Source organism: Dermacentor albipictus, chromosome 2, assembly GCF_038994185.2.
Source record: "Dermacentor albipictus isolate Rhodes 1998 colony chromosome 2, USDA_Dalb.pri_finalv2, whole genome shotgun sequence".
Lineage (NCBI taxonomy): Eukaryota > Metazoa > Arthropoda > Arachnida > Ixodida > Ixodidae > Dermacentor > Dermacentor albipictus.
In genome coordinates, this window is record NC_091822.1 from 149,807,050 (window position 1) to 149,818,111 (window position 11,062).

General features: G+C 52.9%; 1 protein-coding gene across 1 annotated transcript; it reads left to right on the top strand.

Annotated features, from left to right (window-relative positions):
• The first annotated feature begins 510 nt into the window (after positions 1-510).
• LOC135899907 (endothelin-converting enzyme 1-like) lies at positions 511-6,248 on the top strand. The gene is made up of 3 exons (XM_065429296.1): positions 511-550; positions 1,170-2,100; positions 4,058-6,248. Exons 1-3 carry the CDS (start codon positions 516-518, stop codon positions 6,161-6,163), a joined length of 3,072 nt encoding a protein of 1,023 aa, XP_065285368.1. The 5' UTR covers positions 511-515; the 3' UTR covers positions 6,164-6,248.
• The last annotated feature ends 4,814 nt before the right edge of the window (positions 6,249-11,062 follow it).

Sequence of the window (11,062 nt, forward strand, 5' to 3'; positions counted from 1 at the left end):
GCGTCCCACACGCAACACCGAATGATGGCAAACCTTGGCAGGAACCCTTAGGAGGTCATACAAGGTTATGCTAGGTTATACTACACCTAGGATAACCACAACTAGCGCAACAAGCCACTCTTACGAAGCCTTTGGAGGGCGAGGAACGCCCAGGAAGACATATTATACGTGGGCGCGACGGGCCCCGTCAGAGAGGTGATGACGGTGACAGTCGCCAACTGTCAAGTCAATCTCCGCAAGTGTGTCTCCGTCAGAACTGCCAACCCCGCGCAGACAGAAGAACTGGCGATGTCGTCAGCCGCAGGGACAAACCCCGAAGCAAACATCGTCGCGGACTCGCAGCAGGCCTGACGGAACCTGTCTATCGACACACGAGCGGAAATATTTCAACCGCAGGGTGACGCCCGCAGCAGTCCGTGCCCCTAGCGCTGAAGTGCGAAGAAAAGAAAGACCAGTGAGGTGCGCGCCACGCACTAGTATCACAGCGAGCTGTTAGAAGAAGAAGCATCCTCGTCATGGCCACACAGCAGAATGGGCTCCCCGATTCGAAGTAAGACTGGCTCATTTCTATACGTTGACGACAGTGCTCGTTCAATTGTGCGGCTTTTAACGCGAAGACAGCGCAAATATTTCTCGAGCGGCAAGGATTCGACGACTAGAAGCGACAAATGACGGGACCGTAAAAGCTAGTGCTTAGAGTGGGGCGCGTCTTCTGGCTGATCATTTGTAAGAGAGACAATTCAGCTAAAGCCCGACCGTTTGCGCTGGCCGAACGTCGCCAACACCATGGGCGCGCTTCAGTTCACCTGGGCGAGCGTGTAGGCAATAGGGGAAAGGCACGGCCTCCGAGGCTGCGAGCGCAGTAGATCTCGGAAGCCATACGAGAGGGATAACAAGGAAACGAAGAGAAGCCATGCATAAGGCTGAGTTGGTGAGGTTTGTTAAGCAGTCAGTTGAGAAGAAATGTTCCATGCTCTTGGTCGCCTCCAACATAATGCTACAAAGTAAGTCCACGGGTTTCCCTCGAATCAGCTTTAGCCTTCAGACATTATAGCCATATTCTGCGAAAAGGCTGGTGGCAACTTTTCATTTCATTTGTTTATCTCCACCTTGAATTCTGCGAAACTCTATCCGTGAAATCTGAACCTGTGCTGATTTTCTGTTCACAGAAACCCCGCGACGCTTCCAGAGCTGCCAGAACAGTCAGAACAGCCAAATAGCGGAAACAAGAAGCAGAAGAAAAGGAAGAAGCGCCGCTCAAAAAGCCCGCGTAAGGCCAGCGATGGCTCGCAGGAGTCGACGCTCACTTCGCAAGCATCGGCGGCATGGAGTACACTCCTGACCACGGAAGACGGGGAAACAGACAACGCATTGCCGTTCCAAAGTGCAAAGCGTCCGAAAGTCTCCTCGGGTAGTGCATCGGCTGACAGCGCCGCGCCCCTAGCAGCCGGATGGCTAACACGCAAAGATCCCACCAGCAGCGACGCGCCGCAACAGCAACAGATGACCGTCGCCAAAAGGAGCACGCCTGTCGAAGCATTGCCGCAGACGATCACCGCCAAAAGCAGCTCGTCTGCTAAGCAATTGCAAAAGACGGCACTCGCGGAGAGTAGCACGTCTGCTAAGGAAGTGCCAGAGCCCCGTGCTCCATCAAGACGGGAGCGACTGCCGTCGGAAGCCTCATTCGTCGGCATGTCGTTCGGCACGTCTGGTCCAAGCAGCAGGCGGACATCGTCTCGTCACTGGGGCGGCAGCCTGTTCGACCTGTCACCCAGCACCAGGCTCGACGAGACGACGCTGGTCCTAGGATCTCGCGCGAGCATGCCCGAGATCTTTGGACGCTGGGGCCCAGACGACAGGTCGCCGGAACGTCAAGGCGCCGGCGCCGCGACGGGAGGCAGGGCGGCGGAGTCGCTCCAACGTCCCGCGTCACCTAAAGACGGTGCCACGCCGTCGCGACTCTCCAGAGGACCAAGGCGACTCTCTGCCGTGCGATGGCTGTCCGATACCGAGCAAACACCGGATAGATGTTCTGCAGCGGGCACTTCGGCAGCGCTGTCACCAGGACATCCGACGAAAGGCGCTCGGACCGAGTCTGAGGTATCGCACTGGTGTTTATGCCGGGTCTCGTATCGATTACTGTAGCATAAGATTCGGTGCAAACGTTGGCGCGCTTTCTTTTTATGCGAAGCATATTACGAGAGCTCAACCCAGCTCCTCAGGCGCGGCGGTGTCGCCATGAAACCACGTGACACCGTGACGTCACGACAGAGGAGAAGTGGCTTTGGCTCAACTCTTGCAAGACGGACTGGGTGGGAATCGAACCAGGGTCTCCGGAGTGTGGGACGGAGACGCTACCACTGAGCCACGAGTACGATGCTTCAAAGCGGTACAAAAGCACCTCTAGTGAAGGCGGTGTTGCCTTAGAAACGAGCTGTTTCTAAGGCGTGCGTCTCTTGCTCAGGCGCACATTTCGTTGCCGCGCCGAACGCTGCTTTGCTCGACGCTCACCGCGTCCAATGCGGGGCGCGTAGTCGCTGCCCTGTAGCCCATTGTCTTACACCCCTTGGCGGGTCGACGGGAACGCTGTCGCGTTCCACTCTTGAAGGCGAAGCAGTAATGCATGAGTTGTTTCTTCGTCTAGCCGAACCAAATATAGCCAAGCAACAGCAGTTCACCAGGCTAAACAGTGGTTCAACAACTAAAATAAAGGCTAGTATGCTTCGCATCCTGGGCTTAACCTTACCTAAGCCACAGCCATTTTTTTTCTTTTTATTCGCTTGAATTACCCTCGCGACGCAAAGCTTGAAATCGTCAAAGCTGTCGTCGTTGGCGTTGCCGTGAGGTTACGTATAAAGTCCAAGTGCGATAAGATTCGATCGCGGCCCGCACGCCGTGTGCTCTGCGCGTGAGGGGAAGCGTGCGACTGCGATCAGAAAAGGATGGTGAGCGAGGTCAATATTGGAGGTCACGTGATAAAGCACTCGCAAGGGGAATGGGAGGTAAGGAAAGAGAGGGAAATGAGCGCACGGGGCCGTGATCGAGCATACGCTAGAGAAGGAGGGGGGTAGGCCGCGGCAGGTGAGTGCGTGTCTTTTCTAGCACGGTCGTGCACCCACGCCCTGTCCTGAAGGTAGTCTGTGGTACAAAGCTTGGCCGAGCTAAGATGTCTGGTGGCTGAATGTGCGCTGCCTTCGCGCGCGCCTAGTGCTTGAGCTCGCGTAATCTCAAGCATCGAAGATGCGATGATGGGAGAGGCATGCAGCAGAAGCGCTCGATCGCTCATATTTGCGCTCTTCGTACTAGCACTGTGACGGTGACTGTTCGCGGTCATTGAGATCTGTTCGTGTTTGCCTGTGGTCGCGTGACACAATGCTTGCTGTTTTAATTAATAAGCGAATGTTTACTGCAATTTATACGGCCGATAAAAATAAGAACCCTACATCGTGTAGTTGTGTAGTGCGCTTCTACCGCAATAAATGCTTTGCCTCTCGGACGTGATTGCGACTTTCTTTTATTGCAGCGTCTGTACACTTTCAGGTCTGGAGCATCTTTCCACTGACCCTTTCTTTACCATGGATTGTTAGAGAGTCTTAGCTCGTCTACAAACTTATTACCGCTTGCGGATTACCCGGTTATGGAGCTGCTAACGGCAGTAAGAACGCTGTTAACAGCATCTATGGATGGTTTGTCCTACAACAACGGTTTCTAAGTGTATTTGCGTTGCGCAAGTTTTCTCGTCTAATGAAAATATTCCGAAAGTAAAAGAACTGCATGTTATAACGATTATGTCGCTCTCGGCACTTTAACCCAGCGGTTAAGTATAGTACAGCAGATCATTACAGTAAACATTGCCTGGTGTGATTTCTACGCTTAAACTCTGCGTCACAAGATGTCGCTAGCAGCGTTCTTGCTTTCGTTCCCCACTCGGACAAACCGGAACTCCGCATACAGCGATACGATTGCGACAACCTAATCTCCCCATTAATGGCACCCGCGTCGCGAACCGATGACGCAACCAGTCGCCAAGCATCACTGTTGCTGGGATTTCTTTCAGATGCGGGCAGGGCGAGCTCCACACGCCGCAGTCAGAGTTCCGCGGAGCGCCAGGGTAGGTCGCGAAGAAATGGCGGTCACCTGCTCCCTCTGTTGTACGTTCTGGCTGACGTCGCTCGGCGTCCTGCTGCTTTTCTGGGGTCACGCGGCGGACGACCGCGACGACCCGCTGTGCAAGACCGAGGACTGCGTCAGGCACGCCGAGCTCATCGCCGCCATCACCGCCACGACGAACGTGGATCCCTGCGAAGACTTCGGTGCTTACGTCTGCTCGGCCTTGTCGCCACCAGCCAGCCTGGCTGCTCGAGGTCGGGCTGGCCACCCGCCCGCAGTGCCCTCCGCCGTGGACGCCGCCATCTACGCTTGGTTGGACGGCTTGGGAGAGACGCTGCGCAACGGCAGCTTCGCGCTGCCAGCCGGTCGCAAGCCCCTGAAGATGTACGAGCTGTGCATGGGAGGAGACGACTCGCGCCACTACGGCGCCGACCCGACGGAGTTCTTGCGGTTCTTGAGAGAGGTCGGGCTGAGCTGGCCCGAGGACCCACCGAAAGGCGTGGACGCCATCTCCGTCTTCGTTTCGCTCGCCTTCAACTACGAGGCCCCGGCGTGGTTCTCGGTGGCCGTCGCGGAGTCGCCGTCAGGCTCTCAGGACTGGAGGCTCGTCGTCTCTCCGGACCGTTACACGTCCGCGCTGTGGGCGCATCACAAGACCACGGTCAATTCCGGGGCGTACGTCTCCTTCTGGCAAGGTATGTGGCGATCGCTGGCGGGCGACTCTGCGGCTTCCCTCGATGATAACGCGATCAACAAGACGGCTGCGATGGAAGACGACATTTTGTGGAAGCTTTACCGAGCGCTGACGAAGCCGCTGAAGAGGACGGCGCTGTCCTCACTCGCGGAGCTTGCAAACTACACGACCTCGATTTCGTCCGCGAGTTGGTTCAGGGCGCTGACGTTGAGTCTTCCGCTGCGTCCTACGCTCGCTACCGAGATCTTCCTAACGGACGTAGCCTACGTGAGAACCATCGGCGACCTGTTCGCCACGTACGACGACCAGAAGCTGGTACGACATCTGTCTTGGAGCTTCGTGAAGATGTATGGACCAGTCGTGAATCCTCAGTTGTTTGTCGATCGCCTCGAGGACGCCAAGATCGCCCTACTCTACCGTCCCTTGTTTTGCGGCGTCAACGTCGAGGTTCCGTACAGGCTGCTTGTTTCGGCCCTGTACTTCGTCGCGCGAATTTCCGACCACGACAAGGCGTCCGTCGACGCCACTTTCGACAGCCTGATCCTCGCGGCTGCGGAAAAGGTGTCCAACTCCAGTTGGCTGGACGCCGACAGCAAGCACCCGGTCGAAGCAAAGATCAAGGCCGTCAACGCGAGTATCTGGCCCGACGAGGAGCTCCTGAGGACGGACGTCCTGGAAGCCATGCACGAGGAGTTTCCCGAAGACAGGTCCTCTTTCTCCGCGTACTGGGTCGCCTCTCGGAGGGCGATCCGTCGGGCCAAAAGTCGGACGCTCTACCGTCGACACTCGGTGGGCCCGATGGGTTCCGAAGAACCGTACCTGACCTACGACGCCGTCGCGAACAGTGTACTCGTCGCCTTGGGCGCGCTCGTCGCGCCACTGTACTACCGGAACGGCACCCGGGGCGCGCTGTACGGCGGCATCGGCTTCCTGATGGCACTCGAGATCGTCAAGTCGATCGACCGGGAAGGTCTGCGATGGGACCCCAACGGCAACGCAGTCGATTCGTTTCTGTCGCAGTTGTCGCTGGAGGAGTTCGTGTTGCTCAACTCGTGCCCCGGCCGAGGGCAGCGACAGACCGCGTTCCCGGAGATCCCAGCCCTGGAAGTGGCGTACGCCGCGCTCCAGAGGGCGCTGAAGAAGGACGGGCGTCGTTACAGAATCGCCAGACACCTGACTGAAGAAAAGGTGTTCTTCATAACCCTCTGCTACGTGACGTGTGCGCTGAGGGGCACGGACAACCACACCGGCACGGACTGCAACAAGGCGGTGAAAAACTTTCCCGAGTTTGCGAGGGCGTTTTCCTGCCCCCGTGGGTCCAAGATGAACCCGCGCACGAAGTGCGTGTTTTTCAACTGAACGAAATGTGAAAGCCGATTGATGACTGGGGTCTATCGACCTTCCTAACCGACCCTCATTTGAAAATATACCTCTATGGAACGATCTTGTTTCGGCGTGTTAAAGCTCGGAGAAAGCGCGACTGGACTACGACAGAAGCAGGAAGCGTTGGCCATTCGCCCGCTTTCGTGCGAATGCCGTTCCGGTCTTCATTGCGGTGTCTCATTTTGGTTCTCCTCTTGAGAACTTATTCGATGTCGTGTGCGTCGTTTAGTTCAGCACTTATTCGGGGTCTAGTCATTACGCGTCGCTGCAGCACGTGCAGCAGCACATTAAAACATTCGCAGAAAGGCCTATTCTTATTTCAAAGACCAAGTGAAATAAGCCAACAACACGACTTTTCTTTCACCACGAATCCAATGCTTAGCAGCAAAATTATGTCACTTAAGGCACTAAGTCATACCTATTGGGCACTCCTTCGTGTAGTAAACACGAACTGCAAAAATCTGCATAAAGGACACTTGCAACGCTCATGCTTTCCAGAAAAAGGGCATATCATGCCTACACATAAAGGTTGTTCGCGCGGTATTCCCATCGGCAATTACTGAGATAATACATAAACACGAACGCAAATTTTTCAGCTGTTACTACGTTTGCAGAATGGTGACATACAGAAAAAGCACTGAGGTCGGAATGGAAAACTGGGCGAGCTAGTGAAGTTGCAGAATGAGACTTGGCACGGAAAAACAAGTCATAGACAAGGGAATAATGAGGAGTAATATCTATTTGTCAGCTTTCTCTACCGGTAAGAGGGACGTGTAGCACAATCAAGGCGCAACGACGTCCGGAGACTCATGGAGCACACACATGCAGAGGGCCGTGTTCGTGTACGCGCGTCTTCTTAAATCCTTCGGTTTGCGCGCTCACCTATTGTCTTTAGGCACCCGGAAGAACCTTGCAGGGCTTGTTCTTTAGGTGTTCGTGCACCACTGCACGATGCACGAGCGGTGTCAGTCGTGAAACGGGTGAACCATCGCGGAGCACAAGTACACAGCTATCTAGGACTACGAAACTGACGAAACTGCCTACGCCGGTCAACGTACAGCACCTCACGCTTCTCGATAACCAGAAGATAACGAAACATGAAACTTCATAGAGCGGGCTAAGCTGGCGCACGGCCGGCGGACGCGCGGGAGCGAAGACAGTCGAAAGTGAGGGAGTTACGTGGGAGGACAAGGGGAGAGCAGTTTAGAGGAGGGGCTAAAGTGCACAGCCTCCGGGATCGGCGTGCGCCACGCGCGCCAATCGAAGAGGCCGTGCAAGGGAAGCGAAGTTGTTTTTCCTCCCTCCCTATGAAAGGCGCCAATTACCTCTGCCACGGAAGCGGCGGAGTCTCCGAGGCCGGACTGCGTGTTCTGTAGGCGGTTGCCTGTTGTTCAAATAAGGCAGCAGCTGCGCTCAAATATCGCATTACCAAGAAGCGTAATCGTCGGTCATTTCTTTTCTTTATTCCTTTCTTCTTTGCTGTGGTAAGCGATTAAGAAGTCACGAGCAGAGCAACCTACCCAAATCTGTGACGTCACGGCAAGCTGACGTTCCGTCTATGCTTCGCTATAGGCGCCAGCGGCGTTTGCTCGCGCGAGCATGCACGTGAGGCTGCCGCGACGGGATGCAAATAAATAATAACGATAAGCAAATTGATGTAAAACAACGTGTTAGTAGCCAAATAAGCGCACGCTTTGTCTGCTTCTAAGGGTAAATTCTTATTTTTATTCAGAACTGACTTTGTGTAAGGAACATTTTCACAAAAAGTAGTCGAGAGACACCGAACTATATCAAAGCGCGAACGCGGCCACTGCAAAAAGTATCTCTAGCCTTCACAGCGTTGTAGCTGATGTATGAAACGGAGTATAGGGATCCAATAAGAAATGCACGTATAGGATCCCTAAGCATTACAAGGGGATTACGTTCTCGTTACTTTCAGTTTTAGCATGCGACCTCCTATGCTAACCCTACTGAAAAACGTTTTCCGTCGCAACATATAGCTGCAGGAATATTTACCTTGCTTCTGGAGTTTTTTTTTAAAGAACATGAAGGAATTTTGAAAATGATTTTCATCTAATTTTTGAACTAGTGACGGTTATAAAGCAAATCAAATATCGTGACGAAATTTGCAGACTAGGCAGGGCAAGTTTGGTGACTTTTCAGGATATCTAGTGTGAACGCTCATGTCTTCTTTGGCTCCAATGGCGGAGCGCTCGTTTGGCCTAGTATCGTTAGTGTGGACTGGGATACTTCTTTCAAAACGAGCCATTTGTGCGATGCTTCATACTTTGTCTATGTTATCGCCCTGGTGGAATTGTGCCTTGTCTCGGACTCAATGTTCGTATGGTCTCTTGTTGAAATAAGCTTTTTATAAACAGCGGGTAAAGTTTCCGCTGCAAGACCGAATTCTCTGGATAGAAAATGTTTTAAAAAAAGAGGCAACCATTCCACCCTTTGAATGTGGGCTACCAGCGGAGCTGTAAGAAATAAGAAAGCGCACCAAAGAGTGTAAAAGTTCAATTATTTTGGGGGCTTTTTCCTTCCCTGTCTGTAGAATGCCGTGCGAACACGCAAAATCGCTACTAATACCGCCTCAACTTGTCGAGGTTTCCAAATTGAAACGCGCCAAGGTCTCAAGATGCCGGCTTGGCCGTATGAAATTATAACGGCGTTCTTTGCCATTTTGCGTCCTTGGCGTAATAGTTTCAATGTTGGACTTCTGTGCTAGGAGTGCTGTGTTCCAAATTCTGCTGGCGGGGAATCTTAATAATGTTCATTTAATTACATACTACAAACTACTTCGCTGAAAATGAGCAATTTACAAAGTCGAAGACACGTTGAAACGAAGTTTAAGCCGACGAAATTTAAGCAGATCCACGTACTTCCCACAATTCCCCTGCTGGCTGAACCAACCCTAAACCAACCGCAGCAGCTCCCGTAGACACTAGCGCCACATTTTAATGAGCAATTATTGTGCGAAACTATGTATTATTTGGCCTCTTAGCTTTCCTCTTGCTAAGCCAGATGCCAGCACATGTCTTACAGGTTTGCTTTACCTGCTGTAGAAGGCGCGGGAGTATTGAGGTACGGACATTCAGAAATGTGTGGGAAGAGGACATACACATCTCCGCTGTAAAATTCTCGTGCGAATTTGTACTTTAATGACTGTTCATAGTATGCTTCTTCCAAAATGCTTTTTGTGTCTAAATTATTCGAGGTCTTCTAAATCCAATAACACATTCATGGGGTCTGACTTCTCAATTGCACACTATTATGTTGCCACCAGTTTTATCCTTTACCTTTCTATTCATTTCATTCCTGGATTTGTTATTACTTGCGTTTACGTGCCATTTTGGGGTATCATCATCACCATAAGAAGAAGAAGAACAAGCAAGGGATCGCGAGAACGTGCTGTGGATTAGTGCCAAGGTAGAAGGCCGCTAATGGCCACTGACCAGAACAAGCTTTCCGATACCAGATGAGCCTCGTTCACACTGTCACATGCTTTTGAATACAACGTACTGCAAGACCCCGAACAAACGCCATCTCCCCTATATTTGGGTCCCTCCGAATCGGTTCCGCCACCATACTGAATTTCTCTATGCACAAGAGCAGGGTTATGCCTCCTGCACAAATCTTGTTCAAAAACCTTCTAGCTTACAGGAAAGGAAAGGAGGGACTGGGTTGCATAAAATTTTACCATGCAGACTAATGCTGGCGCGTGTGGGGACCTTCAACCATTAAATTACGGCATGTTTATTCATAATGAATGAATAAATCACTCCTTGATATGGGGAAGGGCCGGCTCTAAGTTCCGGACAGGGTATGAGAGTTGTTGGGCGGGGTTATGATAGCAGTTGCACTAAAAGCACTGAAATGCAAACAGGCCATTTCTCTGAGGTTGGTCTCTCTGGCGCATTCTCTTACATTTAGCAAACGACGATTCTGCGCTTCCAGAGGAAGATTTGGTGGCGTGGCCTTCTACTCCTCATTACATTATTCTAGTACACTATAGCCACAACCGTCCACTCCGCCCTCGCCCTCCCTTCTCCCGCTGTCGCGGCACTGCCACGGTGCCGGCGGCGGGGGCTCCTTGTCGCCTCGCGCGTGATCCACGGCTCTCCGCTCCTCCATCTCCGCGTGGCATGGCTGTACGGCTCTCAGCCGTGTCTCTCGCTTCCCCGCTTTCGGAGCACGCTCCTCAATGGCATATGTGGCCTTCGGCAGTGCTTGCGGATGGCTGTCCTTCTCCCGCCTCCACTCTTGCCCTATACCTCCCCTTACCTGGCGCAGCGCCGTTGCGGTGACTCGAAAGACAGTTATAGCGTTTCGTCTCCTTACTTCTACTTCCCACCCCAACTTCGTGCGCCGACGTTGATGCCTGCCTGTGAGGGAATGAGTCTGTGGCCTCTACTCAATACCTCTGTTCTCCGCCCGTTTCCTCGTGCCACTTCAGAAGAAACATTATTAATTGCTAATCCCCCCTCCTCTCCGCGGCGGTGAATCACTGTAGGATGGCGCGATGGTGCGTAGCTGGAGCGTCGGCTCGATGGCGGTGGACCGCGGTGTGTGCTCCCCAATGCAAAACGCATGCCCGCCTCCGTTCGTCACTGCGTGTTCTGTATGCGGTTTGCCTATCGTGGAAATAAGACAGCAGCTGCGCTCAAAGATCGCATTTAGCAAGAAGCGTAATCGTCGTCTCTTTTTATCTTCTTTTTTTTCGCGGCAAGCGATTAAGCAGCCCCGAGCAGAACAAGCTACCGAAATCTGTGACGTCACGGCAAGCTGGTACTAAAGAGCCTAGGTGGTGTCGGCTTTTCTCTTCCTTCGCTCTCAATATAACATGAGAATCATGCGTAGGCGAGTATCACTCCC